Source organism: Cynocephalus volans, chromosome 3, assembly GCF_027409185.1.
Source record: "Cynocephalus volans isolate mCynVol1 chromosome 3, mCynVol1.pri, whole genome shotgun sequence".
NCBI lineage: Eukaryota > Metazoa > Chordata > Mammalia > Dermoptera > Cynocephalidae > Cynocephalus > Cynocephalus volans.
This window is the reverse complement of record NC_084462.1, coordinates 109,046,043-109,072,505: the sequence shown is the minus strand read 5'-3', so window position 1 is coordinate 109,072,505 and position 26,463 is coordinate 109,046,043. Positions and strand designations below refer to the sequence as shown.

Below are 26,463 nucleotides of genomic sequence, written 5' to 3'. Positions count from 1 at the left end.
AGATCCCCTCCCTGGGCATCCTGGTTTCAGCTCCTAGTCTTTAGCTCTGTGGAACCCCAGGTCAGAGAGAGCAGAGAGATGCTCCCAGCCTGGGGCTGTGTGAGGACAGGTTAGAGTGGAAAGGAGAGGGTGGGGAAAGAGGTAGGGAAGCCTGTGGTTGGGGGGAAGGGGACAAACATTTGGACTGCAGTACAAGGTGACCCTTGCCAGTGTGCTCAACTCACCCTTCAGGTTAAAAATAACCGAGTTAAGGGCCATGGCGGGGTGGGGGAGGTGGTGTGGGAAGGTCCTGTCTTCCCACTCTCTGCCCACCAGCCCTTTGGAAGGGAGGAATGTGTCCAAGGACTAAAAAAAGGCCCTGGAGCCAGAGGGGCTGGGGTGACGAACCTTTCATGGGCAAATATGGGGGCCCTGCTGTCCTCCTGTCACCTCCAGAGCCAACGGATCAAGGGAGGAGGAGCCGGGAGGGGAGGGAGGTGGAGGGAGGGTCCCTCCGGAAGGACTCCAAATTTAGGCAGGGGGGTGGGGGAAGTGGCATATAAAGGAGCCGGAGCTTTGAGGACAGGCAGAGAGTCCTCTGACCAGGTAAGAGGGGGTTTGGGGTGGCATGCTCTGGAGCCAGTCTGCAGAGCCCCCACCTTGAGGGATCTGCCTTCACCAGGAGTGGGGTGCAGGTCAGAGGAAGCGCAAGGGTTGTGCCACAACTGCCTTTCTCCAGCCCCAGGACAGTTCCCACTGACAGAGGGGTTCCACAGGAAAACCCAGGAAACTTTTTCTTCTCCGACTTTCCATTGCTTTCCCCACATCATTCTGTATCTCTTCACACTGGCTGCCTCTTTCCCCCTTCTTTGGATAGCTCCCTTCCCTTTGTCCCAGTGTTATTTTGCCTCTTGATCTTTGTCACTCCTTGTCAGGATATGCTTCTTTGTCTATCTCTCCCTTGCCCTTCCTTCTCGGCTGTGTGTTCTAAGTTCTAACTTCCCTGCCTCACTCCGTTTCTCACTCTGTTTCCACATCCTGCCCCTCGCACTTTTACTAACTCTACATCCTTTCTTTTCTGCCTCGCTGCCTCTTATCTCTCCCGAACTCCCTGTGTTGGTCTGTCCTACTCGCATCTGCTTCTCCCAGTCAGTCTGCCGCCCTTTTTCTTCATTTTCCTGTCTGTTCTCTCTGCCCGACTGCTCCTCTGTGGATCCTCGCTGCACTCGTGGTCCAGATTCTTCGGGATTCTCTGTGAAGAGATAACCAGGTGAGAGCCACCCCACTTTTTTCTGCAAACAGCAGAGCAGGCTTCTCCTGGGAGCCAGGCTGCTCTGCACCTCCCCTTAGCAAACTCCAGCCAGCCCCACTCCACGCAAACCCCTTAGAGATCCTCCTTCAGCATCTCCTCAGAGGGCAGGGGAAGCAGAGTCCTGAGCAGGGGCTGGGGAAGAGCAATAGGACATGGTGGGGCAGGGGGTGTGGAGGACAAAGCCAACCGCTGGAGCTTGGGCCTGCCTCAGGAGTAACAGACCCCTCCTGTCTCAGTCCCAGCGGAGCAACAAGATGACTGACTCCCAGATGGCCGACTTCGGGGCGGCGGCCCCATACCTCCGTAAGTCAGAGAAGGAGCGTCTGGAGGCTCAGACCCGGCCGTTCGACCTCCGCACTGAGTGCTTCGTGCCCGACGACAAGGAAGAGTTCGTCAGGGCCAAGATCGTGTCCCGGGAGGGGGGCAAGGTCACTGCTGAGACCGAGAATGGCAAGGTGTGTGGGGCACAGCGCCAGGGCAGGGGGAGGAAGGCCCGAGGGGCATGGGCAGGGTGGAGCCACTTGCAGTGGGAGCTGAGGGGCCTGGAGAAGATCCAGGTCTGGCATGGCTGCCAGGATGTGCTCCCTCTGGGACCCAGGATCTGCTGCTTCTCAGATGGACTTGAGCAGGTGCAACAGGGTGCCACCCCGGGATGCATGCCCTCAGCTGTTCCTCTCCCCAGAAGGGTCTTATAGATAAAGTCCGCGCAGACAGCATTAAACGAAGCCCCCCTTCTTGCACTTGAATCCTTCCTCTCTGTGCCTGTTTCCTCCATGGGTGCACTTTTCAAATTCCCTTCACCAGGGGCTGGCCAGTTAGCTCAGTTGGCTAGGGCACAGTATTAAAATACCAAAGCCAAGGGTTCGGATCCCCTTACCAGCCAGCCACCGAAAAAAACACCAAAAACAAAAACAAGTTCCCTTCACCCAAACCAAAAGCAAACTCTTAGATCCAGATGAACTTTGTTTGACCCAACCCTAACCCTCAATGCTGGGGCTGATGACTGGCACACAGAAGCCTCTGGTCCCTGGGTCGCTTATGCCAGCCATGAAAACCATGAGAATCACCACTGGTCTCCAGCAGCAGCTCACAGCTGTGTGCCTCAGACTCACTGACTGAATGTTGCATCGTTGGAGGTGTGAAATACTCGCTACAACCCACTGGGGACTTTGACCCTGATCCCAGCTCTGCCAGTAGCTAGGCACTGTGAAGGCAAATCATTTCATCATTTAGAGCCACAGCTTGCTCTGCTATAAAAAATACTGTAATGCCTACCAGCAGGATTAACTGACATCAAAGCATGGCAAACTGACAGATGCCAATTGAACCACACTTACAGTGACCGATGGAGGGTGTATGGAAGACTGGTGAGCTGCTTTTCCAGTAGGGGTAAAGGTTTGCCCTGAGCAATTGACAACCCTGAGTACTGCCCCCAGGTGACAGCCTGGGGGTCAGGGTAAGGTGCGTATGCACAGATCAGAGAGTGGCTAGTCCCCAAGTTTGCCCCTAGACACTTGAAACACAGGGACTGAAAGGTGAGGATCATGGGCACAGGGTCAGGGACCTGGCAAGAGAAAGGGACCCTGGGACTGTCTCTAGGATTAAAGAGACAGTGGGTAAGTAAATTATCTGGGGAAGGTATCCTGGGGGAGCTACGGGTAGGGGCAGGGGATGGGTCAGAGGAGAGCTGGGGGAGCCAGGCCCTGTGTCCTGGGAGGAGGTAAGTGGGCAAGGATGGCCAGCACAGGTAGGTGTGGTCATCCTCTCCTACTGCCCATGCTCCTTCTCCAGACTGTGACCGTGAAGGAGGACCAGGTGTTGCAGCAGAACCCGCCCAAGTTCGACAAGATCGAGGACATGGCCATGCTGACCTTCCTGCATGAGCCCGCGGTGCTGTACAACCTCAAGGAGCGCTACGCGGCCTGGATGATCTACGTGAGTGGCTCCTGTACCCGACAGAGACTCCCCATCCTGGACAGAGGCCAAAGCAGACCGGGGGAGGGGATGGAGACTCTCCCAAGGGATACAGATTCCCTCTCCCCTGCCCCCACCTGGGTCAGCTGCAGGAAGAGAAGAGCCAGCTGGGTGACCAGGGACACCCCTACTTGCCACCACTGCTCGTCCTGGGTTCTCCCCACCAACCTCATGCTTGGCCCTGTCTCCTGCTCCAGACCTACTCGGGCCTCTTCTGCGTCACCGTCAACCCCTACAAGTGGCTGCCAGTGTACAACGCCGAGGTGGTGGCCGCCTACCGGGGCAAAAAGAGGAGCGAGGCACCACCCCACATCTTCTCCATCTCCGACAATGCCTATCAGTACATGCTGACAGGTGAGTCTGGCAGCCTCTGACCTGCACCCCTCAACCCCAGCACCCATCCAGACCCTCAGCCCTGACCCAATTGCCTCTCCTTTTTTCTTTTCCAGATCGGGAGAATCAGTCCATCCTCATCACGTGAGCAAGTGCTATGCACCCACGCAGAGCCTTGGGGTGGGGGGACCAGGCTGGTTCCTGGGCACAGGTGGGGAGGGGAGGCTTAAGGCTTTGATTGCAGGGAATGTAGGGTGCTAGGATCACATCAGAGGGGTGTCAGAGTGATGAATGAAGATGGGCAGGTCCTGTAGGTTGCTGGGTTCTGAGGGCTAAGACTGGGAGGGAGGAGTATGGAGTGCTGGGCTCTATGTGGGGACCAGCAGGAATCCTGAATTCTGATTGGTCCCCAATGCCCCCAGTGGAGAATCCGGGGCAGGGAAGACTGTGAACACCAAGCGTGTCATCCAGTACTTTGCCAGCATCGCAGCCATAGGTGACCGTGGCAAGAAGGACAATGCCAGTGCGAACAAGGTGCCTTGTGGGTCACATGCTCAGCAGGGAGGGGGCCTGGGTGGCAGGCTGACCCAGCTTACCCCTACACTGCAGGGGGAGAGGTGGGGACAGCCCCACTGAGCAGGGATCTTGAGGGTCAGCCAGTGTGCAAGACCTTCCTGGCAGGAGACACACAATCTGAAGTCTGAGTATGGGCCTTTGGAGCCGCAGACCCACCAGCACTTCATCCAGGCCCACCCCCATTCCCCAGGGCCATAGCAGCCTCCCTGGCCTCCCATCTCTGCCTGGAGGTAGACAGAGGATGAGCCCCCCACATTCCACTCCCTTCGCAGGGCACCCTGGAGGACCAGATCATCCAGGCCAACCCCGCGCTGGAGGCCTTTGGCAATGCCAAGACCGTCCGGAACGACAACTCCTCCCGCTTTGTGAGTGCCTTTGACCACTGCCAGCTGTCCTCATCCAGCCTTGACAAGACAAGGGGGTGCCGTTTTGACAACAGCCACCACACTCAGTTGATTGTACTGTATCTGGCTTTGGGATATCAACAAGCACAAACACACACACTCCAAACCCTCCCAACTCAGCCTGGCTCCCTGAGTCCCAGGTACCCCAAGAAAGAGACCCATTGTCATCACAGCCATTTCATAGCCAAGTAACAGGGCTGGTTTTGGTCATATTTTAGATTTTTCTTATGAGTACATCCAAAGCACCTCCACATTGGGAATGGGAAGAGCACAGGCTTTGGAGCCAAAGGCCCAACTTCCACTTGCTCAGCAAGTCCCCACACCTCTCTGAGCCCTAGTTGCTTTATCTGTGAAACAAGAGTGGTGGTAACTACCTCGCAGGTGGTTGGGAGCATTGCACAAGATGATACAAGAGGTACAAATAGGAGGCATTCTGCATGTTAATCCCTGTGCCGCTGTTTCCACTCTGAGATACCCGGGTGGTATGTGGGGATGGGCATCCTTTTCCATTTTACTGATACTAACTGAGACATCAAATAGGTCATTTACATTTCCAGAACCATCCAGGGCATTCTGGGTGGAGTTGAGGTCCAAGATTTCATTCTGTCCCTCCTGGCCGGTTCCCTCACTCTGTCCCATCCGCCCCCAGGGGAAATTCATCAGGATCCACTTTGGAGCCACTGGAAAGTTGGCTTCTGCAGACATAGAGACCTGTGAGTACCAACAGGGAGCCTGCCCGCCCTCTGGGCCCTGTCTCCTCATTCTCTCCATCTTCTGTCTTTGCCTGCCTTTGCCTCTTGGCTTCACTATCCTTTTTTCTTTCCATCACGCCTTCTCCTCTGGCTCTCTCCTCCGTGCCATGCCGTGGGAGCCTTTTATCATTGGCCTCCACCCTTTTGCTGGCTCTACTCTCTTTCCTTCTTCACCTGCCCTCTTCCCCTCTCACCAATGCAGATCTGCTGGAGAAGTCCCGGGTGATTTTCCAGCTGAAGGCTGAGAGGAACTACCACATCTTCTACCAGATCCTGTCCAACAAGAAGCCAGAACTGCTGGGTGAGCCTGGCCTGCCCCCAACAGCGCCCAGTGCCCTCCCCAAAGCCCACCCCTGTGCAGGCAGGGCTCTCCCTCTCCCCACTCAGCCCCCCCTCATCACTCACCTCTCCTGCCTGGGACCAGCCTGCACCTCCCCATGTCTGTCACTCACCTGATCCTCGTTCCCTTCTCTCCCCTCTTCCTTTGGCATGCTTCTTCGCCTCCTTATTGGCCTTCCCTTCTCCACGTGTCATTCCCCCACTGTCCTCCACTTTTCCTTTACATCGGGGTCCTTGGATCTTCCCTCCCTGGTTCCCCCTTCTGTTGTTTCATTTCCTTTGGGTTCTCCCTTATCCTTGCTGACTCTCCTCTTCTCCAACTGCTCCTTGCCCTCCCCTCCTCCATTCTTCTGGCTCCCTCCCATTCCCATCCCCTCCCAACTCTCTCTGCCCCTCTTCTGTCCCCCTGCCCCTGCCCTGGCCCTTGCCTGGTGCAGACATGCTGCTGGTCACCAACAACCCCTACGACTACGCCTTCGTGTCTCAGGGAGAGGTGTCCGTGGCATCCATCGACGACTCCGAGGAGCTCATGGCCACCGACGTGAGTGATGAGGTGGTGCGGCAGTGTGATGGCTCCCAGAGCCCTGGGGCCGCAGCTCCAGCCACCCTCTCTACCTCTTGCTGTGTTCCAGAATGCCTTTGATGTGCTGGGCTTCGTTCAGGAGGAGAAAGCCAGCATCTACAAGCTGACGGGCGCCATCATGCACTATGGAAACATGAAGTTCAAGCAGAAGCAGCGGGAGGAGCAGGCAGAGCCTGACGGCACCGAAGGTGCAGTGAGCAGGCAGGCAGCCTGTGGGAGAGGGAGAGGCCAATCAGGAGGCCCAAGGTGCTGGCTAGGCCAGAGACAGCCACTGGGAGCTGGGACTCCCATGCTACAGCCAAAAGTGCTGCCTTTCAGTAATTCTTAAGGAATTACTGTTTGAACCACAGTAGAGAAAAGTGGAAGGAAACCAGGAGAAATATGAGGATCAGAGGGTGGCACCTTGTTCCAGGGGCACCCCCATACCCATCCTGCTCTGCCTCCAGGCCTTCCCTTAGAATAGAACCCAACCAGGCTTCTGGCCACCCATGGTCACCAGATAAGACCTGACGCTTGTGGTGTAGAGGGGTGGGTTGAGACATTGGGAGGGAAAGAGATATGGGAGAGGTGAGCAGATAGGGAGTACTCCCACAACCCTACCTGCTTCTCAACCTCAGCTGCAGTAACCAGAAGTGAGTTTGGGATTTTTCCTCCTATGCCTAAGACTCCCCAAAACCCAGGAAGCATGGCCTTGGGCTCTGCACAGCACCATCATTAATGCAGGGGGTTTGCCTGCCCAGCCCTGGGGGGAGTCCCTCATGGGCTCAGGCCATGTTCTGTTTGGGAGGCAGCAAGCCAGGGGTCAGGACATAACCCAGGACATTGGTGTGTCTCTCCCTTGCTGGGCCTCAGTTTTCTCCTCAGTGAAATGGAGTGACATTCTTCCCAGCTCCTCCCAGGGCTGCTGCAAGGATCCTTTGAGAAGGAGATGTGGAATGTGAACAGTGCTAGACAGATGCCTAGAACATTCCTCTTAGCCCATCTCCAAGGAACCCTTCTCCAAGTCTGTCTAGAGCAAAATGCCAAGCCTGGGTTTCATGAGGCATGTCAACAGTAATCATAATATTCTTGAAATTACACCAAATAAATCCCCTCTAGATAGAGAAATCCACATGTTGGGTAGAATATTTGGGTGGCTGAAGGTAAGGGTGAGGTGCTGTCCAACACGCTTTTGGGAGCCTTGATTCCCAGGCAGTCAAATTGGTCAACATGTGGGTTGAGAGTAGAGCGTGCCCAGTCCTGAACTAGACACTGGGATGGGGAACAAAGAAGACAGAGAGCAGAGGACACCAGCCACATCCCTGCCCTGGAGAGGGCAGGGACACATGCTCACAGCAGTGCTGGTGAAGGCCTGGCCCGGAGACACCCAGCAGACCTACAAAACAGAGCTGAGAGCAGATGCTGTGTGGGAGAAGGCTGTGCGCTGGGTGAAGGAGCCTGGGCTCCAGCCTGACTTGGGCACACACTGGCTGTGTGACCGTGGGCAAGACTTGTGCCCTTCCAGGCCTCAACTTCCTCCTTTTTAATGAGAGGAGGTTGAATCTGATGCTTCCTAAAGGCTCTGGCCCTGGGGCAGAGAAGGAATGTTATTGAAAGTGCCCACTCACTCCTTCCCTTTTCAACCAGATGCCGACAAGTCTGCCTACCTCATGGGGCTGAACTCAGCTGACCTGCTCAAGGGGCTGTGCCACCCTCGGGTGAAGGTGGGCAACGAGTACGTCACCAAGGGACAGAATGTCCAGCAGGTGTACTACTCCATCGGGGCACTGGCCAAGGCAGTGTATGAGAAGATGTTCAACTGGATGGTGGCACGCATCAACAGCACCCTGGAGACCAAGCAGCCGCGCCAGTACTTCATAGGAGTCCTCGACATCGCTGGCTTTGAGATCTTCGATGTGAGTCTGGGGAGCCCGGAAGTGGGGAGAACAATCACTCACACGTCCACACATTCAACAGTCATTTGCCGCGTGCCAGCTGTGGGCCAGGCGCAGGAAGACAGCAGGAACTATGCGGTGACAGAGGCGGTCCTCCCTGTCTTCAGGGGAAGCTCTCCTCCACTGCCTGACATGGGGACAAAACAGCCACACCCCTGCTGGGCTCGGGCTCAGTGCACAGACACAGCCCTGGGCTGACCCCAACAGCCATTGAGACACCCGCCTGCCTGCCTGACCTGCTCCCACCTGTGCCTCCCTCTGCAGTTCAACAGCTTTGAGCAGCTCTGCATCAATTTCACCAATGAGAAGCTGCAGCAGTTCTTCAACCACCACATGTTTGTGCTGGAGCAGGAGGAGTACAAGAAGGAGGGCATCGAGTGGGAGTTCATCGACTTCGGCATGGACCTGCAGGCCTGCATCGACCTCATCGAGAAGGTGCCACCTCAGCCCCACCACCCATGTCCCGCTCCTCTGCCATCCCAGACAAAGCAGCAGCCCCATCCCTCTACACCCAAGAAACTAGAGTCCCCGGAATCCCAAGCATGTCTCCAGACCCAGCTTCTACCCACTGTTAAGTCATGGGCACACACAGCACGAGCCCCTTCCTCTTTTCCCCAGGACCTTGTACCTTGTCCCCCTGTATGGTGGTCACCTCCCAGTGTCTTAAGAGTGAGATAAAGTGAAGGAGAGGACTCCTGATCCCACTGACATCCCATGAGAAACATCATTCGTGGAAAGATCCAAGGCCGAAACTAAAGATGTTTGGCTTCCCATTCCCTTCCTACTCTCTGAGCAATAAGTCCATCCCCAGCCCTTCTTATCTACAGGTGTCCCTTAGAAGAGACAGGGAGCTGGGCAGAGGCTCCCTCGTGCCAGTGCCGACTTGCCCTCAGTGTGCCTTTGCTCTTTGCCAACACAGGCCAGAGCCCTGAGTATCTGACCCTCACTCAGCCCAGCCACTGCCTTCAGAAAATGGGAGCTTCCCCACAATCTTTGGGTCATTATCCAGAGATTTATTTATTTATTTATTTACCATTCAAGTTATGACTGTCATATCCAGAGATTCTTGTCCAAAGTTCTCATCTTCCAGTGGCCTCAGAATCCCCTAAAACTGTATAGAAGAAAGCATGTGTACATACATGTGCATGCGTGTGTGTGTGTGTGTGTGTGTATGTGTGTGTGTGTGTGTGTGTGTACATGCACTTTTCTGGAGAGACAGTCTTTGCCTTCATCAAATTCTCAAAAGGATTCCTGCCCCAGGAAATGTCAAGAACCACCACATCTTGAGAAGTGCAGAGTGCCATGCAGAACCTGGATCCCTCTAACCATCCCTTGAAGAATTGCTACCAGTGTCATGTAGACAGGGGTCTGCTGGGTCCCTGCCCTGGTGCTCCCAGTGCAGTGAGCCATCAGGAAGAAGGGGCTGTGTTACGAGGTATTGCTGGCCTGCAGGGTGACTAGGAGTCCATAGCTCTTTGCTGGGTCCACTGAGGTAGAAATAGGTTATACAGGCCGGACCTGAATGTAATTGGGTTCAGGCTAATTCCAGGAATATTGGCTTCCCATCTTGGAGTAAGAGATACCAGCACAGGCTCCCTTTGGCCCACCAGTGGTACCATGGCTGTGAAGTCTTTTCTTTGTCAGGTGTAGGACTCTGGAAGCCTGGAATGTGCTCAGTGATGCTCTCTCTACCTCCCCTCCACCTTCAGCCCATGGGCATCATGTCCATCCTGGAGGAGGAGTGCATGTTCCCCAAGGCCACCGACATGACCTTCAAGGCCAAGCTGTATGACAACCACCTGGGCAAGTCCAGCAACTTCCAGAAGCCGCGCAATATCAAGGGGAAGCCAGAAGCTCACTTCTCCCTGATCCACTACGCCGGCACCGTGGACTACAACATCCTGGGCTGGCTGGAAAAGAACAAAGACCCACTCAACGAGACAGTGGTGGGCTTATACCAGAAGTCCTCCCTCAAGCTCCTGGCCACACTCTTCTCCTCCTATACTTCTGCTGATTCTGGTAAGGGGACAGCCCCTGCACTGGGCCAGGGGGCTTCTGGAGGTGCAAGGGTCAAGGTCCTGCTGCTTCAAAACATAAGACTCCAGCGGCAGGCAGGGGGAACCCATGGGTCACAGTGTGGTGTGAGTCAGGACATCCCACAGCAGTCCATCTGTACCTCTTCTGTAGTCCCTACCACTTTCCACTCTGGGTCATGGATATTGGTGGGCACATCTTGTGTTTTCTCAAGACTGTGAGCAACTGGAGGTCAGCAAGGGCAGTGTGTGCATCACCATTGTGCCCAGCACAGAGCCCAGCATGCAGGAGCTCTCAAAAAACTGAACAAATAGTAGCCTCCAGTTCAGAGAAGGAAGACAAAGGGTGTGTACAGGAATGAAGAGGATGGAGTACAAGAAGAAAAGTAGAAAGTGGAAGACATAAGAATGAGGGTTTGGTTATAAGAGGCAAGGATAAGGGCATTGATATCCTTTCACTGCCTGCTGTGTGGCCTGATCCTATCTAATCCTCTTTACAACTTTTAGAAGTAGTTACCCTCGTCCTCATGGAAAATGGAGACTTGCAGATTAACTTGCCCAGAGTCACAGGGCGACTAAGCAGCACAGCCCTGCCCCAGTCTGAGGGCTTCTCTATTTTCAAGATCTTGCTCATCATTCCTTCTCTTGTTATTACCAGATAGTGGTAAAAGCAAAGGCGGCAAGAAGAAAGGCTCATCTTTCCAGACGGTGTCAGCCCTGCATCGGGTAAGAAGGGCACAGAGATGCCAGAAGACCTGCAGTGGGTAGGCCCAGCCCAGAGCCTTTTGGCTGCACCACCCTATCCTGATGCTCTGAGTTTAGGGAGGAAAGAAGCTAGAGATACCTGGTTGGTTTTGGTTTGTAAATTCCACACAAGCCTGAACTCACATCATAAATTATGTGTCACCCCCTGTCCCTATGATGGTTCTGGTGCCAGGGTGTCTGGGCCCAGAACTCAGGGATGATCCTTGTGGCTCCTAACTCCTTACCTTCATCTACCTCCAGGAGAATTTGAACAAGCTAATGACCAACCTGAGGACCACCCATCCTCACTTTGTACGCTGCATCATCCCCAATGAGAGGAAGGCTCCAGGTGAGCCATGGAGAAGGCTTTAGTCTGGGAAGGACACTTGGCATCCACTTAACCTGAGACTGACCCCTTCCCCTCCCCTCCTGCTGCAGGGGTGATGGACAACCCCCTGGTCATGCACCAGCTGCGCTGCAACGGCGTGCTGGAGGGCATCCGCATCTGCAGGAAGGGCTTCCCCAACCGCATCCTCTACGGGGACTTCCGGCAGAGGTGGGTACGGGGCGCGCCCCCAAGCTCAGGGAACAGGGGGAGCCTGGGCTGCCTTGGTGGGGACGGGATTCTGCAGGTGGCCCTGGGATTCTATGGGCAGAGCAGATCAGTGCAGAATGCAGGTGACTCTGGCACATCCCTCCCCAGGTATCGCATCCTGAATCCAGCAGCCATCCCCGAGGGGCAATTTATTGACAGCAGGAAGGGGTCAGAGAAGCTGCTGAGCTCCCTGGACATTGACCACAACCAGTACAAGTTCGGCCACACCAAAGTGAGTCTAGAGCCCTATTGGGTAGTTGCAGGGCAGCTGGCCATGCTGAGTGGAGCAGCTGGGAGTTCAGGAGGCAGACCCTGATCTTGGCTTCCTTATCAACCCAAAGGCTGGAACTCAGGCCTCATTCCTGTCTTGTTTTTTACCTTTTCACTCTCAGGTCTAGGATTCATGGGTGATGGGTCCTCTGGGAGCTCATCCAGGGTCTCTAACCCTCTTCTTCTACCTGGAGACCCCTCTCTGAGGCTGCGGTCCCCTTGGCTCTACCCCTTGCTTGCAGGTGTTCTTCAAGGCAGGGCTACTGGGGCTGCTGGAGGAGATGAGGGATGAGAGGCTAAGCCACATCATCACACGCATCCAGGCCCAATCCCGGGGCCAGCTAATGCGCATTGAGTTCAAGAAGATGGTGGAACGCAGGTGAGGCAGGAGGGGAAGGGAGAGGCTCCCAGAGATGTAAGAGACAGACAGAGCCAACTAGTGTTGGATCAGAAGACCTGGGTTCAGAACCGGGCTGTACCACTTACTAGCTGGCCTGAGCAAGCTACTCTACCACTCTGGGTCTCATTTGGAATTCTTAAAAAGAAAAAATTCCCCATAAAGGTATGCAAATTAAGACTCCAATGAGATACTATTTTAAAACACTAGGTTGACAAAAATTAAGAAGTCTGACCCACTGCTTACAGGTGTTTAAATTAGTGCAACCTCTTTGGAAAACAATTTATCATTATTCTTAAAGTTGAACAATTGCATACTTTTCAATACCACTCCCAAGTACATTCCCACAGAGAAACTCCTAAGCACATACATCATGAGATGAAAAAGAATCTTCATGGCAGTGTTGGTCATACCAGCAAAGATCTGGAAACAATCTGGATTTCCATCCACAGCAGAATGGATAAATGTTATTACAGTCATTCAGTGGAATAAAGAATGAAAAAGAGTGAATTACAACTACATTATACAATATGTTTGAACCTTAAAAACAAATTGTTTGGTGAAGGAGGCAGACCCTGATTCAAGTGACAGAAGGATACATACAGTATGATGCAATTTTTATAAAGCCCCCAAATAATAAAAACCGGCAATATGTTGTCTGAACATAATACATATAAGATTAAAGTATTTTTCTGAAAAAGTAAGAAAATGAAAAACAAGATTCAGAGTAGTGGCTGCTTCTGGCAGGGGGACCAGGGAAGCACGAAGGTATATCCTATGGCTGACAATGCTCTAGCTCTTGTTTGAGTGGTAGATTCATGGACAGTCATTTTGTTTTAATGCTTCATAACTTATGTATATATTATAGATATTTTTAAATCTTAAAAAACTACATAACTTTAATATATTTGGGGTTATTATGAGAATAGAAATACTGAACGTAGTAGACACCCTAAAGTGGTAGCTTCCATTACTACTAACACCACTTAGAAAATATAAACTGCACTTTTGTCGAATTGGTTAATGGATAAATATTTACGTAGCAACTCCATGTTCAGTGTAGCAATGTCGGGGGTGGGTGTGCATACAGGGATGAGGCTACAAGAGAGGGCTCCTGCCCTCGGGTGCCTACAAACGTGCTTAGATGGGGGGAAGCCAAGAGCAGCTGGGCCCATGAATGGGAAGTGCTCTTTCATAGTGCCCCTCCCTGCCTTCATATTTCCTTGTCAGGGATGCCTTGCTGGTAATCCAGTGGAATATTCGGGCCTTCATGGGGGTCAAGAATTGGCCTTGGATGAAGCTCTACTTCAAGATCAAGCCGCTGCTGAAGAGCGCAGAGACCGAGAAGGAGATGGCCAACATGAAGGAGGAGTTCGGGCGCATCAAAGAGGCACTGGAGAAATCTGAGACTCGCCGCAAGGAGCTGGAGGAGAAGATGGTGTCCCTGCTGCAGGAGAAGAATGACTTGCAGCTCCAAGTGCAGGCGGTGAGGTCACATTATTATCTCTTCAGCTGTCCCTTCCCCTCCCCTAGATTATAGCCCATCTCATCACCAGAGATGGGAGTCCGGCTCTCTTTAAGACTCTGGATCTCTGGGCCGGCCCGTGGCTCACTCGGGAGAGTGTGGTGCTGATAACACCAAGGCCGTGGGTTCAGATTCCATATAGGGATGGCCGGTTGTTCGCTGGGTGAGCGTGGTGCTGACAACACCAAGTCAAGGGTTAAGATCCCCTTACCGGTCATCTTTTTAAAAAAAAAAAAAAAGAGTCTGGATCTCTCCTCTCTTTAATCACCAGCTTCCTCCCTGTCCTCTTCTCCCAGGAACAAGACAACCTCAATGATGCAGAGGAGCGATGTGACCAGTTGATCAAGAACAAGATCCAGCTGGAGGCCAAGGTGAAGGAGATGAACGAGAGGCTGGAGGATGAGGAGGAGATGAATGCTGAGCTCACCGCCAAGAAGCGCAAGCTGGAAGATGAATGCTCTGAGCTCAAGAAGGACATTGACGACCTGGAGCTGACACTGGCCAAAGTGGAGAAGGAAAAGCATGCAACAGAGAACAAGGTGAGGGCAGCTCCCTCTGGCTCCAGCCCAAGACTCCTCGGGATCCTCAGACCAACGTGGTCCTGGTCCTTGACATCAGGTCCCTGTAGATGTCTCCAGGCTGGTGACCTTTGATCCTAAAGGGAGTGGGGTTTTTGGCTGGCAGGTAAAGAACCTGACAGAGGAGATGGCTGGACTGGACGAGATCATTGCCAAGCTGACCAAAGAGAAGAAAGCTCTGCAAGAGGCCCACCAGCAGGCCCTGGATGACCTTCAGGCTGAGGAGGACAAGGTCAACACCCTGACCAAGTCTAAAGTCAAGCTAGAGCAGCAGGTGGATGATGTAAGTAGTGGATGATGTAAGAACCATGCTCCTGTCAGGTCAGGATTTTGCAGGCAACACCAATGGCCTAGGCATTCCTAATCTCTTGAACTAACTTTTATGGCTCCTGGACCTTTTTTGCTTTCTGGTTCCTCACTAGCCTGGGTCTCTGAATACTTTGTGCTTGCAGGAATTCTCTGCTGGTTTGACTTCCAATCCCACTGGACTTCAAGTTTAGAAGAGAGCAGAAGAGGGTTGGCCAATTTGCTCAGTTGGTTAGAGCACAGCCTAATAATGGTTAAGGGTTCGAATCCCTGTTCCAGCCAACCACCAAAAAAATTTTAAAAGGCAGGGAGAAGCAGAAGCACTGTGAATCTCAGGTTTTCCACACTGTTCCTTTTTTTTTTCTCCCCATCAGCTGGAGGGATCCCTGGAGCAGGAAAAGAAGGTGCGCATGGACCTGGAGCGAGCGAAGCGGAAGCTGGAGGGCGACCTGAAGCTAGCCCAGGAGAGCATCATGGACCTGGAGAACGACAAGCTGCAGCTTGAAGAAAAGCTCAAGAAGTAGGAGCCTGTGGTGGCCAGGAGGGGCTCATGGAAGTGTCTGGTCTGGCGGGTAGAAGATGGTGCTGTACCTCCACTGGCTGGGGTTGCCCTGGGTACACTGGGAGTGGGGCAATCACAACCCTTCCCTTCACTCTCTGGGCAAGGAGGGAGGGAGCTGGCTCTGTCATGCTGAGAGAGGAGAAGAGAATGGGCCCAGAGGAAGAAGGACCACCTGTCATCTCCTCTTGTCCTCCAGGAAGGAGTTTGACATTAATCAGCAGAACAGTAGGATTGAGGATGAACAGGCGCTGGCCCTTCAGCTGCAGAAGAAACTGAAGGAAAATCAGGTGACATTCTTCCCAGCATGGCCAAGGGGAAGCACAAGGGCCCTGAGGTGGCTGAGGCTGAGATGGAAATTGCTTAGGGTTCCAGACAATATCTGGAACTTGAAACAGCTGCAGAGACCCAACCAACCCTGACTTACAGGCACTCAGGAACACCAGCCTTCCCCCAGTAAAGCAAAAATGTATTATTTCAGCAAAACTATTTTGGGGAGGAAATCATGCTTACTAAAAGAGCTTCTCTTTCTGAGATATGCTCTGCCTTGTGGACTTTCTGCTCTGGGACAAATGACGGGCTCGGTTGTCCTCTTACCCTTCCTTTGGAATTTCAGCCCTCTGCATAGGGGGTGAGAAGAACCTTCCTGGAGCACCTTCCTACGGGCTGCCCTGTTCATACTCTTCCCAGAACTAACCCAGCTGAGTCCCTGTAGGGCATCCAAGATATGCAGTCAACTCCTACAACCTTGAGAAAGTCACTTACCCTTCCTGATCCTCCGATTCTCTTCTCACCTGTAAGATGAGACTGGTAATACCTGCCTTAGAGGACCAGAGGAGATAATGTATATGAAACCACTTTGTTAACTAGGAAACTTTACATAAATGTCATTTTAATAAAACCCAGGTTGGAGAAGTCAGCCAGCCACTAGCAAGAAGGTATTCTTTTGTCTTCCCATGGCCTTCTCATCCCTCTGCAGGAGGAGATTGAATGGACAGCCATAGTCTCCCTTACCTTTAACGTACCTCAAACTTCAATGTACTTTTAGTCTCCAGTTTGTCAGAAGAGCCCTGAAAGCCCGTAAAGCAGGTGCTGTTATCCCCACTTCATAGCCGCAGAAACTACAAGGACATAGTCACCTCAAGGGCAACAGGCACTCAGCTACCAGGGGCAGGACTTGTCCTCTCATTCTCTGGGCAGACTATGGTTAGTAGAGAGAGCTAGTCTCCCCTCAGCACTTGGGGACCAAGGTCCAGGCTGCGAGTAACATATGAACACAATTTTACTCTTCTGGGACTGCTCAGGGGCTGGCCTGCCTTCAGTGATAATTTGCCCTCCTGTCTTCCTGGGTGCCCCTTCTTGGTTTTAGCCAGAATACTGGGCCAACCTCAGGTTCTATCCTGGATCTGGGCAACTTCTTTTGCCTCTTGGACCCAGAACAACAGTGCTACAATCCTCAACAGGTCTTGGCAAAGGGCTGTGGCTCCTCCTTCATCCTGCCTGAGCTCTTGCACACAAGTCATACCTTCTCCATCCTGGGAGCATCCATACTTCTCTGTCCCACTCCCGGGACCCAAACAATGCACAGTCCACTAAAGCTGTCTAGAACCCCAGAAGAAGGGAATCCTGCTGATTCTCCCCTTTGCTCCTGGCTATCCAGACAACAGATCAAAATGGCAGATGGAAAATTCTCCCAGTCTAGTCAAGAGCAAGCCTAAGCCCAGAAAAATGAGGTAGGGGCAAGATGACCAGGAGGGCACTCCGCTAGCACTCGCCTGGCCTGAACGGGAGCAATCAAGCTGGACCCCGGACCAGGGCGTGAATAAAGCAAGCCCTGGAGAGTGAGAAATGTGGTTGATTGAACTTTATCATTAACTTGGAAAATTACAAATATTTGATTTTTTTCAAGGCACATTGTTGCAAATATTTGTAAAATACAAGCACTCACTTTCCTGTCTTATGGTTAGTAGAGCAGAGTCTAGTGAATCTATAGATTCTTTGAGATTCATGATCTCTCTGGATCTCCCTCTGAACACAGATTCTCAGGATTCAGGGCTACAGATACTCAGACTGTATCTGATATGCCCTCAGTCCATGCCTTGAAGGTCTGGCTTCAACCAAATTCCTATTGATGGCCTATGCATCAATTAATTATAGGATGTTTAGCAGCATTCCAGGCCTCTACCCACTAGATGCCAGTAACAACCCTCCACCAAGTCATGATGACCAAAAATGTCTCTAGACATTGCCAACTGTCCCCTGGGGCACAAAATTGCCCCTAGTTGAGAGCCACTGCCCAATGGGGACCTGACTGCTTGGGAGTCTTTTCGGGCCCTGGGACAGGCTTTGATGGAGGGGTCCAGGCGGTGGGTCTGAGCCCTCTGTGCACTGGCCCAGGCACGCATCGAGGAGCTGGAGGAGGAGCTGGAGGCCGAGCGGACCGCCAGGGCCAAGGTGGAGAAGCTGCGCTCAGACCTGTCCCGGGAGCTGGAGGAGATCAGTGAGCGGCTGGAGGAGGCCGGTGGGGCCACGTCCGTGCAGATCGAGATGAACAAGAAGCGCGAGGCCGAGTTCCAGAAGATGCGGCGGGACCTGGAGGAGGCCACGCTGCAGCACGAGGCCACGGCCGCAGCCCTGCGCAAGAAGCACGCTGACAGCGTGGCCGAGCTGGGCGAGCAGATCGACAACCTGCAGCGGGTGAAGCAGAAGCTGGAGAAGGAGAAGAGCGAGTTCAAGCTGGAGCTGGACGATGTCACCTCCAACATGGAGCAGATCATCAAGGCCAAGGTGGGCCTGCTCAGCCTCTCCTCACCTCTTCTCTCTCACAGTTGCCTGTCCCTCCACCTTCTCTACCCACCATCTCTGTTGTTGTCCTCACTCCCTTTACCACCTTTGCTCTCTTGCTGTCACCCTGCCCCCTCTCTGGCCTTCACCCACATTTCTGTCTCCTAACCTTCCTCCCTTCTTTAACTATGTCCCCTCTTCAGACTGCGCCCCTCCCATACTGCCCATGCCACCCTCCTGCCCTCCTTTGCCCTCCTTTCCTTCCTCTGGTCAATCCAGCCCCTCCCACACTCACCCTTCCTGTGTCCCCTACTGCCTGAAGGCAAACTTGGAGAAACTGTCTCGGACACTGGAGGACCAGGCCAATGAGTACCGTGTGAAGCTGGAAGAGGCCCAACGCTCCCTCAATGACTTCACCACCCAACGAGCCAAGCTGCAGACCGAGAACGGTGTGTGCCCTTAACCAGCCCTGTGCCTGCCCAGGGTAGGGCATTGGTTTCCCCCTTCCTGGCCCACAAACCCCTGATTCCACCTCCAGGAGAGCTGGCCCGGCAACTGGAGGAAAAGGAGGCTCTGATCTCCCAGCTGACTCGAGGGAAGCTCTCCTATACGCAGCAAATGGAGGATCTCAAAAGACAGCTGGAAGAGGAGGGCAAGGTGAGGCCCAGCAGGGGACAAAGGGAAAGCTCAGTGGTAACCCTGGGGCAATGAACCTCAACCCAGACATGGAACCTGGAGGCTGGAAAGAGGCCTCTGCAGTGGAAAGAACCTCCGTCTATGTTATTCTACCCTTCAGCTAAGCAGCACCTGAGAGTCATTTAATGTCTCTTTCCTATTGTGAGGGGGTGGGGTGAGCAAACTGGGAAGCTACTCAAAGACATTGAGATTCCACATCAGCCCTCATGCTGAATGAGGCTGGGGCTTGGTTGAAGCACGTAAATAGGTATGAGAAGAATCTAGAGAATGGGGGGCAGGGATTGCCTCCCACCTTCTGGTGCCCGCCTCTCTCCAGGCGAAGAATGCCCTGGCCCATGCACTGCAGTCAGCCCGGCATGACTGTGACTTGCTGCGGGAGCAATACGAGGAGGAGATGGAAGCCAAGGCTGAGCTGCAGCGTGTCCTGTCCAAGGCCAACTCAGAGGTGGCCCAGTGGAGGACCAAGTATGAGACAGATGCCATCCAGCGGACGGAAGAGCTGGAGGAGGCCAAGTGAGCTCCGGATGGTCCCTCACCCTGATTTTCAGGGAGGAAGGAGCAAGAGGCCTGGGGTGGGGACAGGCAGGGTTGTTGTGGGAAGGAGGGTTGAGGTGGGAGAAACAGGAGGGTGGGAGAAACCTAGCAGGCAATAGAGATGCTTGCAAGAAAGCCTGAATCCAGCACTCTGCACACCCTGGATGGCCCCAACCCACTTCCTGTGACGGGCGAGCTTTTGGCCCGGGTTATACCTGATGCGCACGTATAAGACGAGCAAAAAGCTTGTTGGTCAGAGGAACTACCATCGATCAGCCTGGAGTGGAGGGGTGGGGGTGCTGCCACCAAGATGCCACTGCATGTAGGAAGGATGCCTGGACAGTCTGTGCTGGTGGGCTCTGTTCTAGGCACCTGTAGGCTTGGCTCCCTGCAGGCTAGGGTTCCAGTGCCCCAAGGAGCTATGGGGAGAGAGTGGGTCCTCCTTGTCAGCAGTCCTGGGGAGGAAGTAGGCCCAAGGCTCCACTGTTGCCAAGTATACACACACCCCCATCCTCCCCCGGGCAGGAAGAAGCTGGCCCAGCGGCTGCAGGATGCCGAGGAGGCCGTGGAGGCTGTCAACGCCAAGTGCTCATCGCTGGAGAAGACCAAGCACCGGCTGCAGAACGAAATCGAGGACCTGATGGTGGACGTGGAGCGTTCCAACGCCGCCGCCGCTGCCCTGGACAAGAAGCAGAGGAACTTTGACAAGGTGGGCCTGTGGGTGGGGCTGCAGCCAGCATGCAGGCTGGGGATGGATGGCGTCAGTACGAGGTGCCTCCCTGGAGGCGGGGGAGGAGGGCTGAGCCCAGGCAAGAGGTCCGGGGCAGTCCCTGGACCTGGGACTGAGGCAGGGGGCCTGGGCGCTGCACAGTGAGCCACGCATGTGCCCGGACAGATCCTGGCTGAGTGGAAGCAGAAGTACGAGGAGTCGCAGTCGGAGCTGGAGTCCTCGCAGAAGGAGGCGCGCTCCCTCAGCACCGAGCTCTTCAAGCTCAAGAACGCCTACGAGGAGTCCCTGGAGCACCTGGAGACCTTCAAGAGGGAGAACAAGAACCTTCAGGGTATGCTGGGGGCCAGGAGGTGGGGAGGGGCTGGTGGCAGGGAGGGCCATGTTGAGTCGGGGGAACACAAGCTTTGAGCTTTCTGGCCCTCTGACCCCCAGAGGAAATCTCCGACCTGACTGAACAGCTGGGAGAAAGTGGAAAGCACGTGCATGAGCTGGAGAAGGTCCGCAAACAGCTGGAGGCGGAGAAGCTGGAGTTACAGTCAGCCCTGGAGGAGGCCGAGGTGAGGGCCTGGCTCTCTCTGTACCCCTCCCCATCTGCCCCACTATCTCCCATCTCTCCCTTGCCTGGAAGTGACCCTGACTGCAAGACAAAATCTATTAGCTCCTTACTCTTAGTCCAAGGTCATCTATCTACTACACACTCACTACCCATGACTACCTCCAAAGACAAGGTCTGCACAAAGGAAAATGTTAGTCTGGTTATAGGCCAGGAGGTTTTGTTTCCCACCAGGTTTTTGCAAGTTGGAATCTGGCCATTATAATCACCACTCAGAAGGTGGGAGCATGGACTTCAGAGTCAAACAGGCCTGAGTGTGAAACTCGGCTTGAGGACCTCCACTGTGTCATTGTGCAAGGTCCTCAGTTTTCTCATCTGTAAAGTGGAATTAATTGTACATACCTCATAAGATTTTATGCATGATTATTATAAAGATTAAACAAAGTAATACAAGCACTTAATATATTTTAGCTATTGTTACTGTTCATTTTAAGAAACTGGGAATAGCCGTGAATTTCTGGGCTTCTAACTTTTCTCACTATAGGATGAAGGACCTGGGAAACAAAATTGAAGTTTTGAATTTGTGGTTATAAAAATCAATTTCTTTTCTATATTATTTTATTTATTTATTTACAAAAGTTCCTTATATTTTCTTGGTAAGAGTCTTTTGTTGGATATAGATAAATAGAAAGTATCTTCTACTTTGTGCTTACCTCTTTACTCCTTGTGTCTTTTTTGATAATTGGAAGTTCTTAATTTTGATGTAATCCTATTTATCAATTTTTTTTCCTTCTGCGGTTAGAGCTTTATTATGAGAAGGTGTCTTTGGCTTTTATTTTTGGTGGCTGGCTGGTACAGGGATCCAAACCCTGACCCTTAGAAGTACAGCACTGCGCTCTAACCAAGTGAGCTAACCAGCCAGCCCATTTTTCCATGTTATTTTGGATGTCAGGAATTCATGCAATGTTAGTGCTGCAGGGTCTGGCTATTATTGTGAGGTCCAAACACTTTCTGTGACAGAGGAAGCCCAGGGAGCCCAGCACTTCCTCCACAATGGCACCCTGGTGGGCCTAGGGTGCTGGTCCCACCTCCCGGTCCCTTCCCAGCTCTTCTCCAGGTCATGGTCCTGGCTGACACCCTGCCCTGTACCCTGACGGTCTGCCTCCCACCCTCTCCTACCCCTCCCAGGCCTCCCTGGAGCACGAGGAAGGCAAAATCCTGCGGGCCCAGCTGGAGTTCAACCAGATCAAGGCAGAGATCGAGCGGAAGCTGGCAGAGAAGGACGAGGAGATGGAGCAGGCCAAGCGCAACCATCTGCGGGTGGTGGACTCACTGCAGACCTCCCTGGACGCAGAGACGCGCAGCCGCAACGAGGCCCTGAGGGTGAAGAAGAAGATGGAGGGTGACCTCAACGAGATGGAGATCCAGCTCAGCCACGCCAACCGCGTGGCTGCTGAGGCCCAGAAGCAAGTCAAGAGCCTCCAGAGCTTGCTGAAGGTAACGGAGACTCTCGGAAGCAGGAGGTCCCTCACCCAGAAAGGGGACGGGGCTCCACGTGGCCTAGTTAAGTGCTGGTGTCCCATTGCAGGCACCACATCCTCCTGCCCCAGGGTCATTGCAGAGACCTCCAACAGGCCCCTCCTCAGCCACCACAATGGGCTCTCCACCCAAACCCAGTGCCACGTAACAGCCCTCTGAAGGGCACCGAGGCCAGCTCCCTCTCTCATGCCCATTCTCCTGATCCTCAGGACACCCAGATCCAGCTGGATGACGCGGTCCGTGCCAATGATGACCTGAAGGAGAACATCGCCATCGTGGAGCGGCGCAACAACCTGCTGCAGGCTGAGCTGGAGGAGCTGCGTGCCGTGGTGGAGCAGACGGAGCGGTCTCGGAAGCTGGCCGAGCAGGAGCTGATCGAGACCAGCGAGCGTGTGCAGCTGCTGCACTCCCAGGTGAGGGGGTCAGGGCTGCCATGTAGAAACTTGCTGAGTGTCAGAGTCCAGGACATCTATAGCAACCAGATGTTCTGAGTGAGCATGTCCAACCAGGATCAGAAATTATTTCTTCGTGGGCCAACTCTCATCTGTTAGTACTGGCTGCCAGTGAACCACTATCTTAAGAAGGGGTTCTAGACTTAAAAGCTGAGTGTTGTGATTGATTGGTGATGCCTGCCAAGTCACAAACCTAGAAGCAATGAAATGTATGCTGTCGTTTGATATCCTTGATCTAGAAGACAGCCTCCAGATGGGAGTTTGGGAGTTTAAAGAAGCATTACTGCATCTACGTGCAGAACTGTGGATGGAACACCATTTTTCTCCAATCCCACCCACACTGTTTTTTAGTTATACTCTGCAGGGAGCTTTTGTGCCCATCTATTGAAGTGCCCTTTGGAGTTTTGTTCCATAATCTACTATGTGTGGGAATAACGTCATCCACTGACCTCGGTCCCTCTTCCTTACACCACCACATTCTTTCTGTACTAGAATCATTTGCAGAATATTGTCTTGGTAAAAAGTTGTTTCCATTTTTCTGGAATATTTTCATGCTCCTACATAAACATTTCACTAGAGAGCTCAGAAGTAGAACTGCAGACCTTTTGCTGTTTAAAGTCTTTCTTCAAAGCTGAGTAATTTTAGATATAATGTCCGGAACATATCCTTTTTCATAGGAAAAGGGAAAGCAGGTGGAAAACAAGGACTATCCTAAAAGCAGGGCTTCTTATTTTAAAATAGATAGACAGATAGATAGATAGACAGACAGACAGATAGATAGATAGACAGACAGACAGACAGATAGATAAAAGACCACTTTTAATTCTCTCTGGAATAAAGGTGTAGAATCAGGTAACAACATACATATTTGATCGTTTCTCTACCCATGTCCAGAACACCAGCCTCATCAACCAGAAGAAGAAGATGGAGTCAGACTTGTCCCAGCTCCAGACTGAAGTGGAGGAGGCGGTACAGGAGTGCAGGAACGCCGAGGAGAAGGCCAAGAAGGCCATCACGGACGTGAGTCTCCCACCCCGCCCACCCCTTCAGGCCTCGTCCCCCCTCCCGGGCTGGGCGGCAGCGCGGAGGCCTTGAGCGGACCAGGGGCCCGTCTCCCGCGCACAGGCCGCCATGATGGCGGAGGAGCTGAAGAAGGAGCAGGACACCAGCGCTCACCTGGAGCGCATGAAGAAGAACATGGAGCAGACCATTAAGGACCTGCAGCACCGGCTGGACGAGGCCGAGCAGATCGCCCTCAAGGGCGGCAAGAAGCAGCTGCAGAAGCTGGAGGCCCGGGTGCGGGAGCTGGAGAACGAGCTGGAGGCGGAGCAGAAGCGCAACGCGGAGTCGGTCAAGGGCATGCGGAAGAGCGAGCGGCGCATCAAGGAGCTCACCTACCAGGTGCGGTACCAGGTTCACAGGCGGCCCCACTGGCTCCACTTCCTAGCCCACATAGGGCCCTGCTGAGCCACCTTCCATGAATGCCACCCAGCCCTCCTGCCACCTGCTTCTGGAGATGGTATCTGTAGGTTAATTTTCTTTCACAATTCTCTGGAGTCAGTTTGGCTTGAGTCATGGATTTTTCTAGCAAAAGGAGAATCTATTTCTACTTCCTACAAGCTCTTTTGACCTGCATTTCCCCAGGTTTTTTAATAACTCAAAGTGAAGTCTTCAGAACAGTCCAAAGAATCTTTCTACCTTCTACTGGCCTGACAGGGAGGGACGCTGTATGGCACTTTAGAGATAAGAGTCGGGTAATTGGAAAAGACTGGAATATCTTCTGTGGAACTTCTGGGACAGCAAAGAGAAGGCCTTAGAGAAAGAAGATTCCTGAATTTTCTAAGATCTCCATCTGAATAGCTCAGAGCCTTTGCCTTTGACCTGTTATTTTCACAGTATGCCTAGGAAGTAAAGACTAAGGAGATGAGGGTGTTAGTCCACCTGACAGATACCGGAGGCAAAGGAAAGAGATTACAGATGTAGAACCACTGATTTATTATGGACAAACTGGAGATGGCATCCACACACATACAATGATATGGAGATAGGAACAGTCAAGTGACATGGGAGCCAGTGGTCCTGGTGCCCAAATTCTGGCCCAATACAATATAGAATATTGGTTCATAATAGATTAGAATATTCTGGACTATGATAGTACCCCCTTCCTTCTGCATTCCTCATTATTCCTCCTCTGGTCACTCCAGAACCACTGGCCAAGGGCACCTACTGTGCTACAGATTGGAGCTTTATCCACCAGATTGGAGCTAGAAGAACCCTGGTGCCCCCACATTATCACATTAGGGAAGTCCACTTGGTTCTGAGCCCTTCCCCTCACTTCCAGCTTCAGGACCACAGCCCTCATTGCTTTGCGGATCCCTGACTGAGAACCTTGCCATTCCTCTTTGACCTGCAAGTAGAGTCAGAGATGGGATATTCCCCACCACCTCTTTGTCCTGGGCCATTGGAGGGAGAGGCAGCTCAGGCATGGGGAGAAGAGTGGAATGATGGGGGAGGGAAAGGTGATTACACTTGCTCCTCCCCCAAAACTGACTTCTCCCACCCACCATCCCCAGACAGAGGAGGACAAGAAGAACCTGCTGCGGCTGCAGGACCTGGTGGACAAGCTGCAGCTGAAGGTCAAGGCTTACAAGCGCCAGGCTGAGGAAGCAGTGAGTTCATGGTTTTCTCTCTTTCATCAACACATCCTCTGTGTGTGAGAACCAATGAATGTCCACCTCAGCAGGGCCTGACACTTTAACTCTCGAACTCTTATTAACATGCCCAGTGCACAAATCTGTGTCAGGCACTCTGAGTTAACAAAAGCAATGCTGTATTTGATCCAGCACCTGCCCACAAGCTGTTTATAATCCATATACCAGAAGCCCGAAAGAAGGCAATATAGATGCTAGTACAGGACATAGGGGAAGACAGCACTGAAGGCAGGAAGGTGGCAGTGTAATTGTCCTGGAAGGGGACCTGGCTAGTCATAGGGCCATGAGGAAGACACCTGGGTGGGTAGAAAAGTGTGGATGTGAGGTGTTGATGAGCATACCTGTGCAGGAAACCCCGGGCTCGGGGATCATCTTTCTGAGTTGTGGTTGGACAGGTGCACAATGACACTGGGTTCTGAGAGGGCCAGACTAGGCAGCACGGATTCATCTGGGGCAGTGATTGACCATGAAGGATTCTGAGTGCTAGGCAAGTTTGAGTGCCAAGCCAGGTGCAGGATACCCTTGGGAAGGCTGTTGCAGGAACACAAGTGAGGGTTGAGTTGCTTAGGGACAGAGAGCTGGTCCCTAGACTGAGGCTGGGAGTCCCCAACCCCAGCACCTGCCCATGAGCTGCTAATAATCCTTGTACCAGAAGCCCAATCCTCCCATCTGCCTTATCCCCCTGCAGGAGGAGCAGGCCAACACCAACCTGTCCAAGTTCCGCAAGGTGCAGCACGAGCTGGATGAGGCGGAGGAGCGGGCGGACATCGCCGAGTCCCAAGTCAACAAGCTGCGGGCCAAGAGCCGCGACATCGGCACCAAGGTAGGTTCCTCCCTGGGCTTTCCTGGTCACCCCCACATCAGCATGTCCCCTGACATAGGTGCCCCTCAGAGTGGGCACTCCTTACCCTAAGTTTGGGCAGCCTTGAGGGTCCCACAGCACCCCTGAGAATTCCTGGGAATCCATCCTCCTGCTCAGAGTAGCCCCCATAGACTGGAACCTCTGCAGAAAGCCCAGTCCCACCCCCTAAGCCACAAGCACTCCTAACGTGGGACCCCAAGATCCCTGAGGCCCTAAACTCTCCTTCTAAGGGTGTCTCCCTTAGGCCTCTGAAAGCCCTAGGGATTCCTCCCCACACCCTTCCTCCATCCCGTCAGCTACCCCTCACACCTCTTATTCCTTTTTCAGCAAAAAATGCACGATGAGGAGTGATGCTGCCTCCAGAACCTCACTCTTGCTACCCTATAATAAATATGAGTGCCAGATTCTG

General features: G+C 53.1%; 1 protein-coding gene across 1 annotated transcript; it reads left to right on the top strand.

The window, feature by feature from the left end:
* The first annotated feature begins 1,530 nt into the window (after positions 1-1,530).
* On the top strand, positions 1,531-26,463 carry MYH6 (myosin heavy chain 6). The gene is made up of 37 exons (XM_063089002.1): positions 1,531-1,746; positions 3,083-3,226; positions 3,463-3,619; positions 3,715-3,742; positions 4,021-4,132; positions 4,447-4,539; positions 5,228-5,291; positions 5,533-5,631; positions 6,107-6,210; positions 6,302-6,440; positions 7,879-8,147; positions 8,451-8,621; positions 9,896-10,205; positions 10,878-10,945; positions 11,225-11,312; positions 11,402-11,519; positions 11,667-11,790; positions 12,071-12,207; positions 13,456-13,711; positions 14,047-14,289; positions 14,435-14,611; positions 15,009-15,154; positions 15,393-15,483; positions 17,591-17,980; positions 18,300-18,426; positions 18,516-18,634; positions 18,990-19,186; positions 19,733-19,916; positions 20,103-20,268; positions 20,370-20,494; positions 21,679-21,987; positions 22,239-22,442; positions 23,376-23,501; positions 23,607-23,882; positions 25,055-25,150; positions 25,881-26,015; positions 26,382-26,463. Exons 1-37 carry the CDS (start codon positions 1,546-1,548, stop codon positions 26,403-26,405), a joined length of 5,817 nt encoding a protein of 1,938 aa, XP_062945072.1. The 5' UTR covers positions 1,531-1,545; the 3' UTR covers positions 26,406-26,463.